Here is a 26,879-nt window from a genome sequence, read left to right on the forward strand (position 1 = left end):
ATTATTAACAGACAATTAACAAATTCCCTGTCTCTCACTGTGAAAAGAGATCTGAATATTAAAGTTGTTTAGTCTGGAGAAGAGAAGGCTTGGGGGGGACCTTAGTGACATGGTTTAGTGGTGGACTTGGCAGTCCTGGGGGAACAGTTGGACTTAATCTGAATAAGACACTATCTTAAAGGTCTTTTCCAGCCTAGTTGATTCTGTGATTCATTAAAAAGGCTACACTGGGAACCTAAAGAAAGCCTACACCTTAGGAAGATGCTGCTCATCATCTTATGATGCTATGCAGGCAAATATCCTCGGTAAGCTCATTGTGGCTTGTTCCTTCCTTGGGGAATGTTGCAAGCAGTAAGACACAACCCTTGAGGCCCACAGTGTAAATCCAGAGTTGGAGTTTTCCATATCCCTTTGGTTTACAGGCTTACAAGACAAAGCAATGCACAGTACTGGTCATCACTTAAAAAAATAATGCTTTTAATTTTCAAGAGAGCCTGAAAATACTGAAAATAGCATTTCAGTGGCTCTGTTATCATTGCAGAGGTATGGAAAACACTTCCCACGCTGAATAATCCTCACCATTCCAAGCACTTTGCTATTTAACTGAGAATTTCAAGTATGCTCAAGATACTGCAGCCTAAACCCCTTCCTTTAGGCAGAGCTGACTGCTATCTCTGAGGACACATCCTTCTGTGACTAAATATACCAGTGTACAGGAAAACCTCCCACCTTCTTATTGCTCTGGCTTTTGTGGACGGAGCAGAAAACACTGCTGCCTACCCTGAAGTCACAAAGCCCCATTGTGTGGCATGGGTAAATGAGACTCTTGAGAGGGAATGAGCTGTTTCTTGTTTTACTGACAGCTGCTAAGGGTCCCAGTTAACAGCACAATGCTGGCACAAGCTAGCACACATCCTAAAAGCCACATTATCATAAAAAATTGACACGAATATGTTAGCAAAAGGGTGTCTTGGTTTTTAAATACATTTAAGCTGAAAAAACAAGCATATATATATATTTTGTGAAGCAAACTTAATTATTAATCACTAAAATTAATACTTAAATTAATAAATAGCACTGAACCCTGAGGTTCCTAAGTAGACATCTGGGAAGCCACTGTCTGAAATACCTATTTCCAGGCTGACAGTCCATGCGGGGGACAGTGGGTGAAGGTTGCCAACCAGAAAGCTCACCTCCACCCAGAAGAAGTATGCAGTTTATTGGCATTTCAATGTAATGCTCTCTCATTACCCAATTATACTTTGAGACAATCTTCCCTGACAATAGCTCATTGTGAAGACTTTACTACTTGGACACACTGCTATTTGGTCAGTGTTTCTGCTAGAAGTCATAGAGTCATTTAGGTTGGAAGGGACCTTTAAGATCATAAATGGTTGTAGATATTGTAAAAACAAAACTATCTCTTCTCTTTATAGGGAGACTTGTTAGCATGCGGCTTCTTCAGACGCAAGCAGTCCCATTGTGATAAACTGGCATTAACATCTAACAACACTACTAGCTTCTGCTTCTGTTTTTCACTTTGGATGGCCATCAAAGTGATATTGCTGATTTGAATCAGCACTGCTTCATTTTGAGGCTGGTAGCTATGTTATGTTAGGCGTTTTTTGTCATATCACATCATCACCACAGAAATCAATTTTAAAATATCACATTTTTTACATGATAAAGGCAGTCTTCATTGTGAAGGCACAGTCCTCATCAGAGTTCAGCTACTTTACACTGCTAAACACCTGTGTCTTATAAAACTAAACTGCTACAACTCAAGTTTGAATGTAGGTTGGTATTTGGCTGTAAAGTCTTTGATGCTGAAGGTGTCACTTTACCTGTGCCTCATACTACAGGATGTTGTCTGGGGTCCACTGCAAGGTAAGCCAGAGGTTTGCTAAATAAATTCCTTCTCTATATTGATTTGACACCTGAGCGTGGACAAAGACAAACAGTTCCCAGTAAAGGGATCTGGAAATAGGGAGATCACTTCCTTCTCCTTCCAGCAGAGGCTGTGCTCATGCTCTAACTGCTTCCTTATGGAAGCTCCTCGGACCCCTGCCAGTGGTTTATTAAGGATATTAGGACTTCTGGCAGCAGTCCTTGCAGAATCTAAGCACAGTCTGAGGCAGTGAGGTTTGGCTGCAGTGCCAGTGTTGATTATCCTGTTGACTTACTTTGCCTTCCTGGAAGGGAGCACGATGCAGTGAGACACTGATGTAACAAACCCTACCTTATTATGGCTGGGGTTTTATCCCACCCAGAGCTGGCTGCCATTTATCTCCAAGTTGCCTGCACAGTGCATCACTCACGCTGAGATATACATCCACCTCCTTCCCAACTCCCTTACGCCCCAGCCATCAGCCTTTGTGAGCCTTAACGTCCCAAAGGAGACCTGTGCTAAACATTAACCCTTCCATTTCCACAAAACATAAAACCCAGCAGCTTTACCACGTGTAAAGTCCTTATCAAACACACACCTGACATACAGCAGCACTGGGGCAAGTCTTGGAGGTGCTTCAGTGATGAAACTTTTTATTACAGATGGTTTTAAGAGACAATGTCAGTGTAAGTAATAGACTGGCTAAATTCAAACTTACCTCGCAGGCCTGGATTTGATTTGTTGGAGTTGCACACATCCCTGGATCAGTGTATTACCATCTCATTCCTTACTCCAGTTTCGGATTGGGCTACACCATTTCAAGCCACATCACAATTTTCTCCTATCTCCAAAACACGTTTTCCAGAATTAATGGACTTTTCATCTGAAAGATATGTTTTACTCTCAAAACTCTGTGGTTAATGCACATTTCTTTCACAGAATGATTCGCAGTTTGCTCTTTAACTGACTGTTGGAGATACAAGCTAAAATCTATCCCCAAAGTATGGAATTTAAAGGGAGATTAACCCAAACCATGTAATTTACAACAGCATGAAGTGAATCTACATCAGTTGACTTTATAGGTGGAAGTGTCTTCCACATACCACCAAAGCATATCAAATAACCCCTGATATGAAACAGTTCCAGAATCAGCCACAGTCCAAACAAACACTCTTGGAATATGATCAGATTAAGTTGTTTAAAGTACGGGGCATGTGGAAGTCATCAGACACTGACATCAGATGGAAATCAGGCTTCTCTTCTGGAAGAGCAGAACACAGGGTAGGTCTTAGTGTGAGATCAGCAACTGTTCGGGGCTGTTTCCTGCTCTGAGATGAGTTAGCAAAATGCTTTTACAAAGTGTCATAGACATCCAGAAGGGTTTTATAAAGTGTTGTCAAACTATTTGTGTTATTTTGACATATACTAGGGTGGCTACTTTAAAAGGACAATGCAAGTAGGAAAAAACCCCACTGTCAAACAGAAATCAGCCCTAAAACATAGGTGAGACTCAACAGAATAGGTCAGCATGGAAAGCCAGCAGACCCAAAAGGACCTCTAGCATTCTGCTGGACAGAATACCTGGCAAAAGCATGTCTTTGACAATTATACGCATTCCTCTTCCTATAGAAATTTAATTAGATGTGTTTTCCATGAGTGACAATGTGATATTTGAGGATACCTGTGGATAACAGAAGAAGTGAACACCTTTTACAGGCATACCCTGCACCTCTTAAGAAGCTGTAAGGGGAAGAAATATAGAAACATCTAGGACATAAACATATTTGTAATAAGTTAGTTTAAGGCGATTAGAAACACAACAGTGATGATGACCTCCTATGTAGGGTCTGATGCACTCAGCACACAATTCCTTTGATGCCCATGAAAAATATCCACTTTGGGATGACTGTTTTCCTAATTACAAAAATGAAAGGAAATAGTTATTCATCTTCTTAATGGCAACACACAAGAACCTCTTAGTTGAGTTGCAGAGGAAGGCAATATGCCCTTCAGCTCTTCTACAAGAGAGGATGCTACCAGGCTCTTCCTCCGAGCCACAGATGATATTCCAAGCCTGAGGACATGCCTGCCTCTGCCTCCCTGACACCTTTGCACCATTCAGCTCCATTCAGTGCAGCATTTACTGGGCTGAACAACCTTGGAAAGACAGGACATCACACAGCACAAATGGGTTTATATATCTCATCCCCAGCTTTATGAGTCCCCTCCTCACCACATCCTCCTTCACCCTGGGCTTGCAGACACAGCCTGGGGTGTTACTCCTGCAGCTGTTAATGGCCATGAGCAGAGCAGAGGAGCCAGGATCCAGCTGTGGGTTGCAGCTGTGCAGGGCAGAGGAGGATTCCTGCTTGGCCTAGGGATAACCACAGTGGGAATTGCCCAGGAGAGGATGAGAGGTGCAATATGGAAGATGCATTGCCAAAGAAATATCCATCTGAAAGCACAGACATGTCTCCTCTCTCCTCCGGATGGCAAATCTGTTAGCAACGATGTGTATCCTTCTAGCACATGGAGGCTGTGAATTAATTCCCCATGGTTGATTCAACCCTCTAACCCTGCAAAAATGCCTGCACTAAAACTAAGAATTTCCTTGCTTCCAGGCAGAAAAGGTTAACTCCTTCCTTGCTGAAACTGCAACCTTTAAAACCCCACATTGAGCTTCAGATAGATTGAGGCCAATCAGCAGGAGCAGAATAAAAGCTTTGGACAGACTTTAAAGCGTGTATAGAATCTGATATTTGGAACAGAAGAGTTCTTCAAAGTTACTTGCTGGTTACACAGAATGCAGGACATGGTATCACTTGTAAACTATCCTACAGCAGTAGGAGAGGAAGTTTCCTCTAATAAAGGGTGGTTACAGATATGCCCATCAAATAAGCAACAAATTCCATCCTTTAGTTCTTGCAAATGCCTGAAATCACATAGGATGCCCATAGTGTGGCTGGTGCTGGGATATTTCCCTTTAGTTCTATTCATCCCATTCACAGATCACTGGAGAAACTTCCTCCTCTCTGACAAGTGGTGCCTGAGGAAAACAAATGAACTCTTCTGGAGCCAAACATCCGACTGGCCCCAGAGCGACAGGGAATGGCAAGGAAGCCCCTACCTCCAAGCACATGGGCTAGCACAGTAAAGCAGTGTGAAACCTATTCACCATTGGGTTCATCCTGCATCCAGGAGCCCTCACAAAACCTTAGTTACAAATGTAAACCTAAATTCTCAGAAAGATGGGGATGCAAATGGAGGAAGGACATCAGAAGTGGAAAAGAACGTTAGCTTAAGGGAGACAAACAGCCTTCTGGGGATTAACAGAGACTTCACAGGGATAAGAGAGGGTTACCAGGGATTCAGCATGAAAAGTCAAGGATTAAAGGACTTTGAGTTAACCTGTTTTCACAATGTGGGCATCAGCATTTGCTTTCCATTTATTGTGTGATTTTAAGTAGGGGAAGGACCAAAAGCCTCACTGATCTTCAGGGCCATTTAAGGTAAAACAGCACTTTTTGGCTGTACATGGGAGGCATGAGAACATTTTGGGCTGTAACTGGTACCAAGTGGTTATCACAGCACCACATGCTGGATGGATGGCAACATACAAGCAGAACTTGTAGCCAGAAGAGTCCCCCCAACCCCATCCAGAGCATCCTGCCAGCTGCAGATGCATTAAACAAGAATGAATGTGTTAAACCATGGACTGAGATTCAACTGGCAAACACTAGTATCTTTTTTATTGTCCTTTTCCCTTTTCCTTAGTGGTATGTTAAGAACATCCTGTGCTGTGTTTCACACTCAAGAAGAAACCGTCCATGCTGAGCAATGGGTTACTCAGTCCTTACACATCAGCTGAAAGGCTTCTTCTCACACTGTGGTATTTAAGGCTGCCCAATACTTCTAATGACACCCAGCTCTCCATTGCCAAGATGTAAGCCCTGAGCTGAAAGATTTAGCAACTGAATAGCTGCACAGCCTGAAACATTAAATATCATCTGGTTTTGGGCTGGGGCTGTTTTGTTTTGCTCTGGTTTCAGACACAGTCATTTCCAGGGGCAAAGCTAGGGAAGAATGCTTCGTCCACCCACACAGGCAAGGAGAAGCCAGATCTCTCTCAGCAGCTCCAGCACTCTCATTCCTTTGCAGTCTGGAGGGGGGGAGAAATCTGACATTAAATCCTGAGGGCAGTGATACACCAAGAGCTGCTGGGCATTTTGGTTTGAATACTCCAAAGATTGGGCAAATTGCCCTGTAACTGATACCCTTTCAAATCACCTTGAAAGGAGACAGAAGGCAATGGAAGGAAGCAAATGTCCCTGGTACGCATCAGCCTGCGGCAGGAGGCTTGGCTCCAGCTGCAGGAATGGGGGACAATGAACGGAAGAAAGGGAGATAAGCAGCCAGGAAACAGGCAGGGAAGAGCAAGGCAAAAAGACACAAGAATGCAGAAAGGGAGAGGTGAGAGAGGAAGAGCAAGACCAGCATCCAGTGGTGAACACACCAGAGAGGAAGCCCTCAGGAAACATCCGATGGGATGTCAGAGCAAGGCTGCTGGGATAAAGGCTCCCAGAGGCCAGGGGGAGCAGGAAAACAACACTGGGAAAGGGGAGCAGAGGGACTAGAAGCCTCTCTGTTAAGTCCCTGGAGCAGGGGATGGAGAAGCCTGGTTATCCCTTCACTCAGACAACCTCCCAGAAGGAAAAGCTGGAACAAGCTGGGATTATGGATGGAAGACCTGCTGACCAGTGTCCATCTAGGGATACTCAGTCTGGGACAAATAAAAGTTGGTGGTGCAGATTTGCCTATCTCAGCAAAGAAAGGGCCATAAGAAGACACAGCACCTGAGCCAGAAATGGGTCCGTATTGAGGACAAAGAAGTTCAGTCTTCCCAGTGGACCATATAGGTTCACATGACCAAAATCTCTCCTATTTTGAACCCTAGATAACTACACACAAATCTTTATATGGGGAGGTCAGATCTGCTATGTTAAGTGTTTGACATTTAGGAAGTCCTAATGTTAGAGCTATTGATGATTTGTGCATTCAGTCCCACTATTCACCTGTGATGGATGATGCTATCTGACAGTAACATGTTATCTGTGGAAACCTGAATTTTGTTAACTACTTGGCACCTCCTGAGGCTGCTGAAAGCCATCCATTGCACAGCATTTTGGTGGCATTCTCAGTGGCAAAATTACTCACAGGAATGAACAACTTTATCTTCCATGAGAAATTATCATCCAGAAAGCTAAACTGAACTCACCAGGAATACCCCATAGCTGCAGGGACATAGTTTGAGGGAGCATGTTTCAGAGTCTCACATTCTTACTGCATTTCACACATAGGATGTGGAAGGTTACTCCTTTATGCTTGCAAGCATATGGCATCTTCTGCCCAGGGATGGAGGATGTGGTGCATCACTTGCTGTTCACAGTGCATTGCTTGGGAAGGTGCTCAGGAACAGAGCCACAGGTTCTTCCTGCTGCCTTCATCCTGACAGGCCTCTTCCATCACTCACCCCCGTCTCCCTTCAGTATCGCTCATTAAAGCTTTAAAGCCCTGCATGACAAGGCTTATTTGGGCCTTGTGTAGGCATTAAGAGCTGCTTTGTGAAGTGGTTATTCAGTTTTCCATGACCAACCTCAGATTGTAACAAAGGGGCTTAGTTGGTGCTGATATGCAGTCTTTCCCTTGGGTTTTACTGCATAACCTGGGCTCATTCATAGGGAATTGCTGATGGAGTCATTCAGCCTCGGAATTTCCTACATCCTCACCTGCCCTATTTCATAACCATAGAGAAGCTGCCCATCAAAACCACTACAGCTCCTAAGGTGGTGCAGCTAACTCTGCACCTATACACATTCCACCTGGATGAGCTGGAAAATGGAGGTGTACTGCATGTCCAAGGAGAACTGTGCAAGGCAGCTTCAGGTTTGGAGCATGGACTGACGTTCTTCAGAGGTTGGGAAGCATGGAAAGGACTAGACACTGATTAACCCAGTGCTCAGGGGAGGGGGGTGCATCACCAGGGTGACAGGTCAGAGGGGCTGTCAACTGCGTCTCATCCAAGAACCCTACAGAGAACAAAGATACCTTTTTTCCCCCTGAAATAGGACATTTTGACAAGGAGAGTCAAGTCCAAGCAGTTTTGCTGCAGCCTTGGTATGAGCAGTGCCCGGTCAGTGCTGCTGCAGACGATGCAGTTACAAACAGCTTTCTGGATGTGCTACTGTTGGTGTTGTCCTTATTAGTACTCTGGTGCAGTAACCATTCAGGAATGCATCTTATGCATTCTATAGCCTCAGGAAAGGGCAACTGTATTGCAGGGATGGTATCACTTTGTTATTCCTCTGTTCATTCATTCTACTGCTGAAGGCTTGCAAAGCACAGAAGTGTGAAGAAAAAGGTAGACATGGCTTATATGCAGCAGGAGAGCAATTGTCACCAGAGCCTGCATCTACCCATGCTTCAGCATCATTGTCCAAAGCAAATAACAATCATAACCTGTACCATATTATGGTGGGAATGAAAATCCCCCTCCAAGGATTACAAAGCTCTCTCCTGCAGGACAGGGAGCTGTTGTACTATCACACAGATGAAGCAAAGGACTTCTTTAAGATACACAGCAGCACTGCCAGGTGAGGAGGGAAGCCAGGGGTCCCAACTCTATGTGGTCCACAGTGCTCAGGACTGCACCATGAGCAGACAGGACCAGCTGGCATGAAATCTATGTCATGTGAGGGAAGGGAAACAGTAATAGCCAGTAAATCTCTCCCACACAGCTGGATTTAAGTGTCAGCAGCTGTATTACTTCCGCAGTGCATAATGTTCATTTATCCATTCATTCTTACCATGTTGTTGACTTACCTGCCTAATTTATAATACACAAACCCTTTAAGGAGTGGATTTTGGCATCTTACAGCACAGCAGCAATGAGCAGGGGAACCAGACACTGGCACTGGCAGCCCCACAGAGGTGAGGACCTTGCAGCCTGCTTTTTCCAGCAGGCACTGGATTCACCCAGGGTGTAACTCAGAGCAGACATATTTCATCCCATCATCAGTGTTATGTTTGACTAACGCTTTTCTCAGGCTTGGTACACTAGAATCTTACAGCCCTCCCCAGTTCCAGTTGTGTCCTATTACATGAGCTGTTTGATATCCTCCCTTTCAAACTGCTGACATCCTTCCCTTGCCCTCGCTGCCGGTCCCTTCCCCAAGGATGTTGATCTTGCATTTTTCTCTGAACAAAGGCTTTCTGAAAGCAGGAGGCCCCCCTGCTGCCTCCTGCAACCCTGCTCAACTGAACTGTGCTCTTCTCATCAGCATTAAAGTTGTTCTCACCCTATAGACTGCTTATTATTGGCTTTAACAGAAGGAATTGTGCACCTAAATAACAACACCCGGGCTGAAACCAAGCTCTGTTGTTTCCTTCCTATTACTAACGTGTCCAGAGCAGATTTACTAAAACCAGGAGTCAACCTCTGGAGAAACTAGAGGCATTGCCTATATGCAGCTTTGGTGTTTGTTCCTCCTGCCTCCCCCTCTGCTGAGCTGCCTTCTGATAAGCAACTTGCCAGTGCAATTATCCACAGAGATTTTAAGCTGCATATTTCTCTCTCTCTGGGCTAATATAACCCAGATGTGGGAAAGGCATGGTTTTAATCAGCCCTTCCATACATCCCATGACACTTGGTCACATGTGCACGTGTAGGTATTTGCATCACCCAGTAAAATAACTACATTGTACACAATTAACAAGCTGGCTGTCACACACCATTTAGTTTGCCCTTCTGTTGTAGGAATTTAGTGCTGCCTTTGAACAAATCAGTTCTGCAGTGAAACAAGTAAATACTCCTAATGATTATAGAGTGCTCTTTCCATAGCTACAAAAGTTTTCCTAATAGATTGACTATGACCCTCAAGTAGTTTCAGTGCAGGTAAAAAGGGAAGGTTAAAAGCTATATGAAAGTATACAGGCAGCACATAAGAGCTTGGGAAAGAGGTAAACCAGTGTTCTTCCAGCACTTGGACAGTCATGTAAGAGAGACACACTGTCAAGAGCCATTCCAGCACTTGCTGCATGGGAAACCCCTACACATAACAGCCCCAGACAAGATGCTCCTCACCCACCATCCACCTCAGGTGATTGCTGCCAAGACCTTGACCTTACAGAGGTGAATGCACCTCAACAAGCTACCCTTACCTCTTCAGCTGTTCCCTTAGCTGAGGGAACACAGGAAACCAAGCCTCCTGGCTGACACAGTGCAGAGAGGAGCAAACCCACCACTAGCACCCCTGCTCTCCTTCAGAGGAAGCCACATCACTGGAGATGCAAAATAGCAGCAGTCAGTGACATCAAAACCACCTGCTTCATCTTCTGGTCAGCAGCTTGGTGATCCCATGAAGAATGGACATGAGTTTCAGCCTAGTAAATAAAACATTAAGGACTCACAGGTGATCAGAAATCAGTACTCATCAGGGAATAAAGTAGATCTATTTCTTTCTTTTAACCCTAGCAAGGGGAAATAAAATATGAAGCAAGAGTATTTTACTTTCAGAGAGGACTGAAGTAGATTCTGGATGGGAAGCAGGACCTTTACAAACAGTTTGAGTAAAACATTACCTGTTAGCAGACACTGATGTGCCCTGAGTGCAGGACTGGGGTGACAGCGAGGGGAGGCACAAAGCAAAGCTCAGCACAACTTGGGGAAGATAAAAAGGATAAAATTCACACCATAGACTCCAATTCTAAGTTAGGTCTTGGGTCGAGAATTGAGTCTCAGGGGACGGGGGACAGCAATAGATAAGATTAATCAGAAGTTTGGTTTTCTTGGCTTTTTGTACAGCAATTTCCCTTCTCTCATTACATGTTTGCTGTTCACTGATGTCTCAAAGAGAGAAAAACTAAGTCCAAAGCTCAATAATTATATATCCTTGCCTATTGGCTTCATAGGACTTCCTGCTTTGGGGATGATGCTGCCCTTGCCATGCCTACTGTGACCATCACAGGCCTGCTTGCTGGTAGTATGGCTGGAAAACAAAGTACCAGGAAAGAGAGCAGATGAAAACTGAAGCACCAAGCCACAAAGCCCAAGATACCCCACGGTGATGATTTCAAATGCCAGTAGCTTTGTTGTTGTGGTTTAATTTTCATTCTTCTAATTCAGCTTCTGCTTTGAAGTCCTTCCTCTGCCTCCACGCCAGCCTGTTGCAGTATGGGGAGCAAACACTGCCCTAGCTGGAGGACTGATATTCCACTGCCAGTCTCTAGAGCCGTCTTTCCCCTGAGTTACCCCCTCGTTTTTAACTACCAAAAACAAAATAGAAAGTATTGTAGGAAACAGTTCTATGCTTCCATTTGTTTCATTGCCAGCCCAATGGAAAACTTACCTGAAACCCGTGCTTATTGACTGAAATATTACACCAGCATGATTATAAATATTACCAAATATTTCTGTGTTTAGTTGTTATCATCATCTTTTCAAAATACCTAACAATTCAATATTGGTTTCTTAGTGAAAGGCAGCCCTACTGCACCTGAGACAGTACTGACAGGTAGAACCCAACAGCCATTGACATCTTAGAGTGGGTTCCCCTCTGTAGATACACTGCAGCAAAGAGGGCTGTTCTTTTACTTACCCAATTCTCATTTCTTTTAAACATGGGGAAATAGGAAAACAGATTATTTCCAATATATTGACTCTGCAAAAAAAAATAAAAGTCTATAAAAGCACAAAAATTAAGTTTTTTTTTCTGCTTTTTTATATTTTCAACTCTAATATAAAAGTATGACGTTGGTTCAAAAGTCAGAGAAGGTCCATGTTGGTAACTACAATTCTTTTATTGGACATATTTTACTGAGCATTGAACACTTGTTTATGTAGGCACAGATTTAAGAATAAACCACAAAATGGAAAGGATAAAGTGCAGACCTGCACTGAGAAGCAGGCCTGGTAAAGGCAGTCTACTCTTTCAGCAGAGAAAAGAAAGAAAAGGGGGAAAAACTGCCATTATAAGAGAAGTATATTATAAATTACATTCTGTGGCAGCAGAACTATACAACCTTTCCTGCGAGGTCCACAGCACTGGAAAACTCAAGTCCCCTGTGTATAAGCACACTGTGTTTGTCACAGGAAATATCTTAAGGCTCTGACTTACACAAGTGGTTCCTTTACATGAAAACTTAAAGGGGTATTGATTAAAACAGTTCTCTTAACATCGTTTCTTCATGTATTTAAGAATAGAAAACTATGCACTCAAACAACCTCCCCCCAACAAAATGTTTCAGCAAATAGGGATTGAGAATGAATGTGGAAGTGAGTGCAAGCTATGGCTGTGCACGGTGGTCTTTGCTAGACTTCATTCCTGCTTACATCTGAATCTTCTCATTAAGAAGATTCAGAAATAACATGGTAAATTGGACATGTCCTTGTCTTTCCCCATCTCATAAGGGCAGTTTTCTACAGTTCTTAGTAACAGAGAAAAAAATATATATTTCCAGAGCTTGCACAAATCCAAAAAACATAAAAATGCAGAAAACAAGAGGGAGAATAAAAACTAATATAACCTAAAACATTATTTTGTAGTAAACAATAGAATATAACGTGCAATAGTGCAATTTCTCCTTTGCTGCTCCAACAACGAAGTCTTGGTAGAGAGTCCACTGCAAGCCAAGGGACGGCATTCCACATCTAACTACGTGCTTGTCGGGCACTGCTGGGTTTGCCAGGCTTCGGAGCCGAGTCGCTGTGTCCAGGCTCTCCCTTCCCCTTCCCAAGGTGGCGGAGTTTCTGATCCCAGCGCTGCATATGGAAAAGCAAAGGGATTACTAAAGAGGTTGCAAAAGAAGAACAAAGTGAGTTGTATGTAAATCATGAAGTGCTGAGTGGAAGAGGAGACTGGTTTGCACTGGCACAGCCATTATGTCAAACCAACAGCAGAGCAGTTAGGTCAAAGTAAGAATATCCTGTGTAAAGTGACAATCCGAACAACACTGACGTCTCCTGACACTTTGCTGTGCATCATAACATAAAAAGGAAATCCTTTCAGAGCTTGCAAGGCATTAGAATACATTTGGATTAGAAAACATTAAAATACATTTTCATACATTGCTTGCATTTGAGCTCATTGCTTCCAATTCACCATGCCATGATTTCCTTATCATGCACCTCATTCATCTAAGCCAGGAAGGTAAATTTAAAATAGTTGTTAATTCACAGTTTGGTAAATGTGCTGTATTTAAATAATATTAACTCTAAAAAGTGTAATTTTATCTTGCTCTGGAAACCATTTGTAAAGCCCTTTTGTCATTAATCAGTATCACAGTCCCAATGAAACAGGCCTGTGCTGCAGAATTCACAGCTTGCCTACAGAGATAAAGCACTCCCACTGTTTGTTTTCTGGGACAGGTTTTGACTGCTGATGCACTAGTGTGTTTTGGACAATTCAGTGTATCCCTTCAGTTCATTCAGCACATATTTCTACGTAATATAGCAAATAACACACCAAGTTAACTTTAAACGTGTACTTTGTTCCCTCATTTTGAAGAGATTAGGTAGACTGTTCATGGTATCTGCAACAACTGACTTCTGGTGAGGTATTTTCTTACCTTTACTTTTTTACCAAGACGATCCTTCCATTTCTCAGCTATAGAGCCTTCCACCAAGAGTAACCTACACAACAGAGACAACCAGTTACTCCATCAACAGCCACACACAAGCTATACAACCCAATATACGCAAGACTGAGATCTGTGCTCCCACAGAGCCCCCTGTGCCCCACTGAATACCATTAAGGAGATGTACAGAGTCCCATCAAGTTTCCCTTTCCTGGTGGCTCTGAAGTTCAGCTTTATCAGCAAGGAAACAACAACAAACATGCTCCAAGGACAACCAGAAAGTTACCTGGAGCGCTCCTCATCTTCATAGCCCATAATGATGTACTCTTCGTTGGCACTGAGTGGTGGGCACAGGCAGCCGGAGTTTGTGTGCAGGTTTACAGTGTCCTTTGGGATGTTCACCAGGGAAGACTTTAGGATCTCCTTTACTTCCACTACTGCAGTGACATCGTGACATTTAGTCTTCACCTCCTTCACTTTAGCCCGAATGACTGGGAAGAAGTCACAAAGAGTGTAGTTAGCAGGGGCAGATAATGCAGGGCACCCCCAAGCCATTCTTGGTGACCTCTAGGATTAGTCTTTTGCATGGTCCATTATCTAAAGCTCAGATGAAGTCCAGCAATGTCCCTGCCCCCATCACTTCATTACTTCATCCTCTACTAACAGAGTCCAGGTAGCTTAGTATATCTCATAATGGTACGGCCATGAGCAGGAGTTACGTACCGGTTGAATTTATGTCCTGTTTAAGTTGGGCTTTAACTTTAGCATCCCTTCTTCTTTGCCATTTCCCCTTTAAATACATTTTATTCATTCCTTAGACGATCTCCTTCTCCCTCAGGCTGTCACTGCTCCTTGACTGCTTGTAGTCCAAGGGACCAAACTTGTCACTCTCAGCCTTTCATGAAACATGAGTGTGCATTAAAACTTCTCATACCTCATCCAACTACTGCTGGATGACAACCCCTTACCTTTTTTCTCTCTCCAGTGACCCAGCACCAATCTGCTCTGCTCTTTATGAGCTCCAAATGCTCCTGATCTTGACCCGATGACCTGTCTAATTGTTTCCTCCCTCACTCTTTCTTTTTGCTTTAAGTTGCATAGGAAGAAAGTTGCCTTTCACAGGCAACACTTTTCATTTCTCTCATGGTGACCAAGTGAACTGATACCACATGCAAATGCAAAGCCAATCCAGAGGTCATGCTCTAGAGAATGCCACGTCTTTCACAGCCAGCAAACAAAAGTCCCTTTCCATTACAAATAGCAGATTCCCTGGATGCCAAATTTCTTCCAACCTACGTGAAAAAGGTATTAAGGGAGAAAACCATGGACTTACACTTCTCTCTTCACATGCATTGCCCATAAAGACCATCAACGACCATGTAATGCAACCACATTAAATATAGCTGTCAACAATTAAGAAGTTGTGCATTTAATATACACAATTTATCCCAAGTTATTCACTTCCTTAAAACCTTTTAAGATTTCAAGACAAAATCTTGCTTTGGTTCTGAGTTATTTCAAATGCATTTTGAAGCCTCTTTAATTTCAAGAGCTTGACAAGATGGGCAGTAGCATTATCAGTGACTTTCTACCATGTGCAGGTACTAGCCACTTTGTAATAAAACAACATAAAACCAACTAGTCACCTAAAAAAACCCAGCGATGTCTGAATAATAGAATATATTTTTAGCTTTTAATAGGATCTATTTTTAAAAGAAGTTTATCTGACCATAGTTGCATAAATGCATAATCTTAATAAATGTTACATAATCTCTACCATTTAAATGAAGTCTTTAAGTTCACTGAGCTTAAGGCTATTCACATCATTAATGGGAAAAAGGATGGGCCTGATTGTTCAGTTCCTGTGACATGTATTCTCTGGCTTCATTGACTTAATTGACTTAAAATGAACAGTATGAAGAAAAGGAACAGCCTGGACCTTTCACATGCCTGAAGACCAGGACAATCTGGACAACAAAAGACATAATATGCACTTTTACAGATGTTACTGACAGCAGAGCAGATGCTTGCTGCTGGCTCTGATATGCGAGAAGGAAAGGACCTTGTATGCCTGTTGGATCCCATGGTGAGTTTGCAGGCATGAAAGTTAGTAAAAACATCCTTTCCTGCAAAAGCAGAGCATATGGGAGCTGGAAATCAAAGAGACAGTTCAGACACAGCAGCCCACAACGTCATGTTTGTCATATCCCCTTTCACACTAAAGAAGTGTGTGAATCCCAGGTGCCTGTGCTAACGCTGAAATAACACTCAACGTCAACAAAGACACTCTTTCACTAACATTAAGCTAATCCCCTCCAACCTTCCTATTTGGACATGTTTCAGGCCACATCTTCCATCTGTAATAAGTGCCATTGGATTCACCATCAGTAATTGGGACATCATCCCCTTACTGTAGCCTTAAAAACATTGGGAGCCGGCCATGCAGCTGTTCTTACCGTAGTTATAGTTGTTGCGTAGGTAGGTCTTCTGGGTCGCTTTTATAGGCTTGCATTTGCAGCGCTCTGTAAAACCAGAGTATTTAGCATTAAAAGAGCACATGTTCAGGGACCATCTCCCCCCTAGCTCACCCCTAATATTAACTATTAAAAATGACAGGCATTCCTGAGCTGTTCCGTTGGAAGATGTTGTGGAACTCATGGCTGGAAGATACCATTAGTCATTGGCTTGCTTGAGCAACAAATCCCATGTCTGTAACCTGCTATCTACCAGCCTCGGCCTTGCTTCCTTGCATTGCCTATGCCTAGTGGTAACACTCAAGAGGTTTGACTCAGTTCCAGCAGAAGCAAAACAAAAAGTAACAGGGAACCTGATGGAATAAAACCAGTCTCGGAAGGTCTCAACCTCCTCAGGTTAATGGGAGTCAAATTTAACCCACAGGTTTTAAGTCAGAATTAGCCATTATCTTTGGTTTTGCCCAGGGAAAATTCGTTTAGTGGTTATTCTCACTGTTCAGTACCAAATGTGTCATGAAATCAGCACAGCCCTCTTGGTCTGTTGGAGATTCTGCCCTGACAAAAGCAGAAGAGATGAGCACTAAATGGTGGGCTAAAGAACTAACTGAGTTGTGGACCTCTCAGTCCAGAGGTTGACAAGCCCCAAATCTCACCTGCTCATGGGATACACAAAAGCACAATCTACAGGACTCCCAGACAAGATAGAGTATTTAAACAACACCCAATACCCCTCTTACTTAATCAAATATTAAATGGATTGAAAGACTATAGCTCATTATGCAGCTTTATTAATGACTACTTACCAATGCCGGCGCCTCTACAATTGCCATTATTGGAATCCATAGGGAAATCTGTCATGGATTTGTAAAATATACAAAGACATGTTAGTATTTTTAATTTGGTATTATTTCAATATACCCATATTGCTATATTTTCTTTTTCTCCAGTATTTCGTATATTAAAACTTCATCACTTCATCAATAAACAGACTGTAATGGTCTACAGGCCAGCCTGCTAAAGCTGACACCGCATCTTACCTGAACTTCACCCAAACCCAGCACATGATGTTAAATGCTTTAGCAAATTCAATATCCCATTTCTCCTAGCGCACAGGCTGGCAGGTTTAGGATGAGGATGGAAATTTATAGCATGAACTTAAGAGTGTCCACAAGAAGTACGTGTACTGTTTGCATTTAATTAGATGATGAAGGAGAAATTACTTCTGGTTTGTTTTTGGGGTTACTGAGGAAATCAAACCAACCAACCACAATCACATCATTGAAGCAAGTGCCAAGGCAAACGTTTCAGACCTTTCCCTTCCCCTCAGTTTAAAAACAAGCTGATTAGTTTGAAGGACAGATAAGGAACAGAAGGAAAGAAAGGCGCTATGTCCAAAGCACTGCTTTAAGACACATTCATAAGTGGAATGTGTCCCACATTAGTAAAACACCCGATTTCAAACCTATTGTTTATTAAGTCACACAAATTAATGGATTTATACATACACTTAATGATAAAAACCAAGTATGTTAATGCATAGAATGTTGTACAAGTTAAGGGGGAAAAATGTCAAGAGAAACAAGATGTGAGAGAGCCAGGATCCTTTATTAAATGATACATAAAATGGAAAACCAAAGGAGCCTGCAAAGGAAAAGCATTTCTTTAAGTCTGTGTGCCCAAATGTTTATGCAGCTTTTTGCAATTCTGGCAGCTGGCATCATACAAACATCATCTTTACTATACCCTTATATGATCCCTCACGCAACACCACTGCTTTTACAACACAGGACAAATGAATGGCTGACCATGTAACAAAAGCTCCTCTCTTGCAGCTTGAGCTGTAAGGATCTGGCCATAAGACAACCCAGGACACTGATGGTATAGGTGAAGGCATAGGTTTAGATGTGTGAGCTAAATGTTAAGGACTGGGGCCATTATTTAATCCCAAATTCTGTAAATATATATTTAAAATACCTGCTTATAAGAAACCTACTATTACTTGGTTCATCTTCTAATTTGGCCATACTTCATTTTTAAAAAAAGTATTAAAAACCTCCACCTCAATACATATTTATACTACTCACAGCGTCATGAAACTTCCTTTACATAAATGGGGATATGACTGTGACAGGGCAAGAGTAAATCTGAAAACCAACTAATTCCATCACTAACATAATAATTAACTTCAAAATAATTCGGGCCTCAGGAATAATTATTCCTGACGACATAAAGAACAAAGGAAATAGAAAATAGCATAAGATTGAAAAAAAGAGGTCTTAATCAAATTTAAATGTTTTTATGCTACATCAGGTGCTGTCTTGTATTCCAGGCCATGAAGAGAATGGAATTTAAATGGTTTTCCTCTTGCAAATGGTAAGTAAAAGGATGACCACATTTATTCTCATTCTTCCTCTCCTGGACCAATCCTCTGCTGCCCTGTTCATTCAGACAAACTGTAGCTTTAAACCTGCAATTCCTTTTGACATAGTAAAAGCACAGAGAGCACTTGTGTCCATACACTGACCATCCTCCCATCTGCTCCCACTGCAGACAGAAGTCTGTAAAACCCCCAAGCCACCAACCAGGAGAGGTGGCTCTACCCCTCCATATGCCTAAGGCTGGCCTGAGATGTTTCACCACTCCCTGGGCATTCGAGATCCCTGCAGAGAAAGCTCTCCACATTCACTGCTTGCCTCATTCAGTTGTCTTGGCCAGCTTCTCTGGCTTTGCATGCGGACAAGGTGACCCTTTCTGGTGCTTCATGCGGCCCAGCAAGCTACAATCCCTACCAAATTCAGTTATGAACAAAGGGATGGTTTGTTCACACCTTCAAGGCATGCTCCCAATGCAAATAAAATGGTTACTGGGGTCTCCTGGTTTTGGCTGGGATTTAAGGGTGCAGAAAAAGCTTCGTCAGCAGAGGAGCCACGGGAAAGTATCACATTAAGTGTTATACATCTTTACATCCACAGAGGGAACAGGGAAGGATAAAGAAGCCCTGAAGTGAACTCTCCCCCCCTAAATCATGGCTGATCCAAGCAGTCATGGCTTTGTAATACTCAAGCAAACCAAGCCACTCTGGAAGTACAACTCAAAATCAACCAGAGCAGTAAGGGATTCACAGCCTTCCCTGGCCACACTTGGATGTACGATGCTCATGTGTCTTGGATGAAGAACTGTCCTTCAAGCTCACACCAATGCAAGGACTGTTAAACACTCAACATGCCCAATATAAACCTGGTCCTGAAAACAAACACAGAACTAAGCTGCTTCCCACCAGAAGCTCCCTTCCACTCCTAGGTACACCATTCATTCATTCACCAGGTCACTCGTCCTGCCCCAAACCACAGGTTGCAGGTATCTGATGAACCAATTCAGACATGGTGTTGTACAGCTTTGAATGGAAACAGCTCCCACTTCAGAGCCTGTATGTAGGCTATGGGGTACAAGAGGCTGTGCTCTGCAACTGTGGTCAGGGCAGGGTGTCTGTCCATGACAAAAGAAGGAGTAAACAGGTACTGATATGTCGTGTCATGATTCATGTCCCTGCTTACAAGAGCTTGGGCGAGTCAATCACGGACCTTGCCTTGATGCTTATCTTTCCTGGCACATTCATCCTTATATAGGGAGCAGTTTCTACTGATAAGAGTGGGCTTGTGGAGGGGACCGGTGGCCTCCACCACTGTACGACACCTCTTGGGAAAGGCTTCCCGTTTCTGATCCTTCCCTAGTCAAGCTCATACCGACTGGTCCGTTCTCATAGGGAAGAGATGGGAAAAGGGTCTTGGGCCAGTACTGCCACCCCAAAACCCCGCTCCATGACCCCAGCAGGCTAAGGGGCAGAGACCTCTCTCCATCAGGAGACGCACACTGCTCATTCCTCCAGTTGTAATGCAGATGGGGGTAGGGGGAGGAAAGGAAGCTATTTTTAAAGATAAAACCACTGACTTCCTATTGTTCCACTTCTCCTCAGAGGCCACCTCTGTGCCAAGTCCTGTCTGTGCAAAACAATCTTACTGAAAGAAGTATCTGTCACTGATGATCAGCAGGATTGCCAAAGAGGAAGCATTATCCCGAGCTGCAATCCAAAGGCTTCCTATTAAATGTTGTTTAAGAGGAGGGGGGAAAAATCCAAACTGGTTTTTTCCAATGAGCCATTTCCATTAACTGCTTTCCAGAGGGATGCTATGTAAAACAAAAGAAAACCCAACCAACCAAGCAAAAACCCAAAGCAACCACTACCAAGGAGAGCTGAACAAAACCCACTTGCATAGTAAGTGTACCAAATAACAATGCCTGCGACCACAGATCTGGATAAGAGGTTTGTGAAAAGAAAACCACTTTGTAAAACTCAAGTTTTGAGCAAACATCTTACTTATGTCAGAGCTTAAATAAGCTAAAAAACCCTGCAAACAATCAAACAAAGAACAATAGAGAAAGAGCCAAAAGCAGCACAATCCTGATATCACTGCAGTGTCCCAGCTATCCCTGAAGCCATTCCAGGCACCCTGCTCCCAAGAACATAACCATAAGGGAGTGGCTGCTTGGGGACTTTCCTCAGATGGAGAAATCTTCATGGATTAAGGAACCCTCCCAAACTGCATTAATTCAGACCTCGGAACCAACTTCAGCTCTTAAAAGCGAAGCAGAAACAGGAAAATCAATCCCAGTTAAAGTTTAACATAGACCCTTGCAACTCCAGGCCACAGAGTAACCTGCAGCACGGCAATACTGCTGCTCCACATAATGAACTACTCCATGTATCAAATCCCACTAGGTTTTGATGACATTTAATGCCCTAGGAATTGACTTGATGCTTAGATTGCAAAAGCCATTGAAGGGAACTCAGCCCACACAGGCAGACGAACTGTAGCAACAATGGTAGCAGCGTCAATGGCTTCATCATCAGTAAGGTTCAAATTCCCCTACTTACTTTTCCTGTCTTCTTTCGAGCTTGAAGCTTGCACTGACTTTGTTCTTTAACTGAGGAGTGAGGCTGCTCCTGGGCTTTCAGCAACCTCAACTTTATAAACTACAACCTGGCCACAGCTGCTCATCCTCAGCACAGTCCCCTAACACCTCTGTGCATTTCAACTACCATGAGTAGAGCTACTCAAACCCCTGAGTCAGAGTGAATTTGATCTGGAGCTGGGAAACCCCTGCTTTGGAAATGAAGTTAATAACACCTGAACAATAAGCAAGAGAAGCAGCTCTTTCACTCCTCTTCTAAACACACAATGCCAAATTCAAGTATGGGTTACTACGAGCGCATCCAGGCAGACAGGCAGGTATGGAAGACTTGGACTACATGGAGAAATCACGGACTAATATGATACTATAAATATTTATACAATTATATAGGTTTATTATAAGATTTAAGAAAACATGTCTCCATCACTTGAATAATATTTCATTTTCTTTAATGTTTAAGGGTGGCTTTTATTTTTTTTCCAAGAAATCCAGAGTTCTCCTCAGCCATCCTATGACAGTCACCCCAAATGGCTCAGACACTATCTAGATGTGGTTGATACCTTGTGATGCTGCTTCTCCTTTCTCCAACATCTCATTAATGTGTCTTCAAGCTATTGTTCTACCTAAATAAGATACGGTGGGACAGACACAACAGACAGAGCTGTTCTCCCATGTACACAGTACCGATCACACTGCTCTGGTCTTACTGACAGTTGCCTCTTCAGAACAGGAATAAACATGTCACTTGAGTTATAAACACTCTGCTAGATGGTAATAGCCAAGCACACATGCTGAAGTGCTTTTCTGCATCCGCATTCCAACACTGTGGTTGTGTTGGATGGCTGTGGTCAGGCTGGTCATTTATTGTGTGTAAAATCACAGCCAGGTCCCAGTGCTGTGATTCTAGATCCATGAGAGTATTTGTATCTGCACTTCTTGCTGCTTTGCAGACTGAAGATTTGACAGGACCCTGAACAAAGGAAGCAGATAACCCGATAGGTGCAAGGAGGAGTCAGTGTACGCACACAGAGGCTGAAATATATGGAGCAAGCGAACGGGACATCCTGAAGATGAAGACAGTTTGAACCAGTGTCTGCTAGCAGAACTGCTTTCCTCCCCAAAAGCACAGGACAGAGATAAAGCATCAGAGCTATAGGAGACATCAGACATCAGCGTGCAGCAATCTGACATGTGGGATGTTAACGTATTGTCAAGAGACATTTTCAGACTGTGATTTGTTGGATCCTCCACAAACAGCCACAACAGTCAGTGTCACACCTGCCTCCAGCACATTCATACCAAACCTGGAGCATCCTCTGCTGCCTGGCTATAAAGGGACCTGGTGCTTCCCAAAGACAATGAAAAGTCAAGCTTCCCATGGGACATTTGTTTGAAGGTGGTCTCTGTAACTTGAGGAACTTCGGCCCCCTAGATCCCTGCTGCTGTACACCAGCTCACACTCATTATGGAAGCCAGCACAAGCTGTCCCTCTAACCAAGCCCTAAACAAGCAGTTCCTTGTTTAGACACAGTAGAGGCTACTTATCCTTTTCAACATGTGAGCAGCCCTGAAGAGCACTATAGAACATCATTCGCTCCTGCAAGGAGGAAGTCTTAGATCCTAACACCCAGGCTGCACTTGGGAAAAGAGGATGTTTGTGGAGGAATCACCTGTGCCCCAAGAGCGGAAAGGGGATCTCTTACTGGGATTTGACACAGATTTTATGAACCAGTTTCTCCACATTTGACAACCATCTATTGGGAAGGGGAATGTCCCTCATCAGAGGGGAGCTGCTCATCCTTTACTGCAACGTCAGCCAAGAAATCAGATGAACTTCAATGGATCTTTAGTTTGGCATCACTGAATTAAGAGTCAAGCCCAATTACTTTAACTTTCATGAGTGTCTGTACAGCCTCTTCCTGGGCACAGAGGAGCAGATGGCAACTGATCCAGCATTGCAGCTTCCTGCAGGCCACTCAACCTGCCCCTGCATCCAGTTGAGCCATGCGCTTGGAAAGATGTATGGTCTAATATTGCAAAGGGAATGGAAATTGGGCTTCCCAAAACCCTGCACCTGCTCCAAGAAGGACAAATGTCTGACCATCTTGCCCTTCAGGCCTTATGGAAGGGAGTAGGTATACATTAACTCTCACCAGTACTAATGTTCAGACCTCAAAAGGAGAGGAAACTGTAGACTCCTGTTAACTTTACAGGTAGCTAAAAATGGAAGAAAAACTGAGATTTCACTTCTGAAGAATAAAAGGATCCTCTTCTGCAACAGAAACCCACAAAACAATGGGTTTGTATTGCTGCCTGCTCCATGACATGGAGTTTACAGACAGCATGAGGAGCTCAGGGGATGAAACAAGAGCAGGTATTCTGTCTGCTCCCCATTAGGCAGCTGGTTATTCGTGTCTTCGACTTGGCTGCAATCCTTTATTTGCAGAATTGGATTTGGAAGTGCTCACCTCCAACAGGAATCCTTCACTCTGCTTTCTAAGGAGCAGTTTTAGTCCCTCAAGAAGGATTCTTTCAGTCTGGGGCATAATGCAACAGTTCAACATTCTCAGCCCAGAAACGAGGATGTCATCAGGTTCTCATTCACTGAAAGAGAGTGTTCATGGATCCAGCCCTGGAATCCCTCAAAGCGGTCATTGTACTGCTGAGGTCCTCAGAAATAGGTAACTCGGGGGCAGTTTCAGCCAAGCTTCCTCCCTGCAGGTTTGAATGTGATTGCTTTCAGATCGCTCAAGACCTGCCAAGCCTCGCACAGTCTGCAGCCATTTTAAGGGGGGTTGAAAGCACCTCAATGTTGTGGAGAGAGGTGCTCCGTGTTCAAAGCCACACTGCCCCACAGCACAGCAGGACTGCGGTCCCAGAGCAGCAGTAATAACCACTGGAGATACCAGTGTGTATAGGCACCAAGATGAGATCTCAGGAGGTAGAGAGGTGAACTTGAGTCAGAGAAGGAGCGGGGTTAGTCTGGCCTACAGATAAATGGGGAGGAGTGGAAGGAGCAGCTGACCTGGGAAGGCTGAGCTGAGGAGCATGGTCAGGAAACCGAAGCGTGAGGTTTTGATAGGAGAGGAGAACAGGAATTACAGTGTCTGGCACTGCTGGCAGTGGGACACATAAAGCATTTGGTAATGGGACAGGAGCACAGTCAAACACTGTGCTGAGCAGAACATGGTAAAAACCCCTTTTATTCACAGGCTGCTGCTGCAGGAGGATGGAGAGGTGGGATGGGGGGATCCACTGCCCAGACTGGCAGCACAAGGAGCCTGGAGGGTGTGCGGGTGCTGCTCTGCCGCAGCCTCTGGCCCCTCTTGGATGTTATCCTGCGCTCTGCTCACCCACTCCTGTGATGGAGACCAGCAGACCCACCAGCACTACAGCTTTGTGGCAGGGAAATGGGGCTTGGTTCCACCAGCAGCAAATGCTTTCCTCAAATCACACAGGAACTGTGGTCACTTTGTAAAGGTCAAAGCTCACTTGGAAAACAGCAGATGCTCCTGCATTTACCTGCATGGTACTGCATCCTAGTACCCATGGATGGCAGCTGGACAGCTGGCATCAGCCTGCCTGTGGGACCACAGTGAGTGCAGTCAGTGGGACAGATGCAGTAAAAAAGCCACGGGGCTCCAATAGCCCCTTGGAGGCTGCAGGGATCAGGTACCACCAGAGCTGCCTCAGTGCTGGAGGCAGCTGAGGATGAGTAGAGGAAGGCTGCACCTCAGCTGGGCTCCTCTTTAGACTGTAGTATGTGAGCCCAGGGACCTAATGGGGACCCTGTGCTGTAACCGTGCCTCCAACGCCGACCCCAGAGATGAGCTTGGTTTGTGCCCATCAGCTGTGCACCTCCAGCACTGGCACGGGAGGAGGCTGAGGGGACCATGTCCTCCACTGGACACGGCTCCTTCCAGCACCTCTGGCTGCACCCAGGGTGTGATGGTCGGGGGGGGGGGAGCAGCCCCTCTGCGGTGCTGGGTGACCGGGATGCGGAGGGGCTGCTCCCGGGCAGCTCTGCGTTCCGAACGGGCACCGCTTCACCTCCCGTCGGCACGGACCAGGGGCTGCGGCTCCCACACTTGCAAGGGCTCCCCACGACGGCTGTCACCGGACACACACCCCCTCCATCCCAGGAGCCAAACTTTTCCAGCAGGGATGCGGAACGGGAAGAGAGAAGGGGGAGGGGGACACGGACGGACGGACGGACGGGACAGAACCGGCTCGGGGAAAGCCCGAAAGAGCGGAGAAGGGGCAGGATCCAGGACCCCCCCCCCCCCCCTCCCGGCTCCCATTGTCCGCACTCACCGGCGCCCTCGGCGGTGACGATGGCCTCGGGGGAGATGCAGACGCCGCGGTCGTAGAGGGGGAGCTCATCGCAGGCCAGGCTCTCGGGCCAGGCGTGCCGGTACCGGAGCAGGACGGGCTCGCAGCCGGCGCGGGCGCGCTCGCACACGGACTTGCAGGGCTTGATGGGCTCGTGTTGGAAGTCGATGGTGCAGATGGGCGCGTACATGGCGCACAGGAAGAAGAGGAGGTCGGGGCTGCAGTTGGTGCCCAGCAGCCCCTCGAACTGCTCCATGGCCAGCACGGCGTTGGCCTGCGTGCTGTGGTGCAGGTGGTTCGGCATCTTGGTCATGTTCCAGGGCAGCGGCTTGCAGAGCGGGATGCGCACCGGCTCGCAGGCCGCCGCCCGCCCCGCCGGCGCCCGGCCCAGCACCAGCAGCCCGGCCAGGGCCAGCACCGGCAGCCTCATGCCCAGCGCAGCGGAGCGGCCAAACCTCGGCGCTGGGAGGGACCGGACGGGACGGGACGGGACGGGGCGGGGGTGCCGCCGGGACCGCCTCTGCCCTCCGGCCGTGCCGGGAGCCCTGCGCCGCCCCGCACACGGGCACCGAACAAAGGAGGGGAGGGCAGGGACCGGGAGGCCGCGGGTGCTGCGGAGGGGAGGGGGGTTTGTACCGACACACGGGGGTCAGGGTGGGTGCAAGGGAGAAGTGATTCACGGTGAGGGGTGCCCAGGGAAGCTGTGAATGCTCCATCCCTGGCAGTGCTCAGGGACAGAGCCTTGGGTGCCATGGTTCAGACTGAGGTGTCCGTACCCATGGCAGGGGGTTGGAACTGGATGAGCTTTACTTCTTTTCCCAACCCTAAACATTCTATGGTCATATATTCCTCCAAGGCAGAGATACCTCCCGTCCTCTGGGAACAAGAAAACGCTAAAAACGTTGCTGAGAACATAGACACAAATGCAGTGATTTCAGATCAGTCTCACTGAGGTACAGTCACGTATTATTTGGAAGTGCTGCATACAGTTCTGGTGTCACCAACATAAGAACATGGAGCTGTTGGAGCAAGTCCAGAGGAGGCCACGGGGATGAGCAGGGGTTGGAGCAGCTCCCAAACAAATACAGGCTGAGAACATTGGGGCTGTTCAGTCTGGAGAAGAGAAGCTGCATGGAGACCTCATAGGCTACGGGTATGAGAGATGGGACAAGGGATGGGGCAGCCATGGTTTTTCTGAGCAACCTGTGCCAGTGTCTCACCCCCATCACAGGAAAAGTTTCTTCTTTATATCTAGACTATATCTACAACTGCAAATACACTCTCAGCACAGCAAATGCTGACATCCCACAAGCTCACAAGCACTAACGTGTGTTCCTGTGAGCTCTGCCTTTAAGTCTTGCAGCATCAGTGTGAAGGTGCCTCCTATGCATTTAGCTGGCAAATTATCACCCACCTGGTGCCAACATTTCACCTCTGACTGAGACTTGGCAAATGCAGTCTGTCTGCTGACCTGGAACACTGTTATTTTTACCCTACACCTATACTTCAATGTCTGCTGAGGTATCTGCTGTTACACAGAAGCACTATAGTCAGCCTCAACACCTCTTTAGACTGGTGAGAAG

General features: G+C 45.2%; 1 protein-coding gene across 1 annotated transcript; it reads right to left on the reverse strand.

The window, feature by feature from the left end:
• Positions 1-11,724: 11,724 nt before the first annotated feature.
• On the reverse strand, positions 11,725-25,773 carry FRZB (frizzled related protein). The gene is made up of 6 exons (XM_034065786.1): positions 25,279-25,773; positions 16,797-16,844; positions 15,976-16,041; positions 13,806-14,010; positions 13,511-13,574; positions 11,725-12,704 (listed from the first exon to the last, which is right to left on the reverse strand). Exons 1-6 carry the CDS (start codon positions 25,724-25,726, stop codon positions 12,594-12,596), a joined length of 942 nt encoding a protein of 313 aa, XP_033921677.1. The 5' UTR covers positions 25,727-25,773; the 3' UTR covers positions 11,725-12,593.
• Positions 25,774-26,879: the final 1,106 nt, after the last annotated feature.

This window comes from Melopsittacus undulatus, chromosome 8, assembly GCF_012275295.1.
Source record: "Melopsittacus undulatus isolate bMelUnd1 chromosome 8, bMelUnd1.mat.Z, whole genome shotgun sequence".
In the NCBI taxonomy this organism is placed as follows: domain Eukaryota; kingdom Metazoa; phylum Chordata; class Aves; order Psittaciformes; family Psittaculidae; genus Melopsittacus; species Melopsittacus undulatus.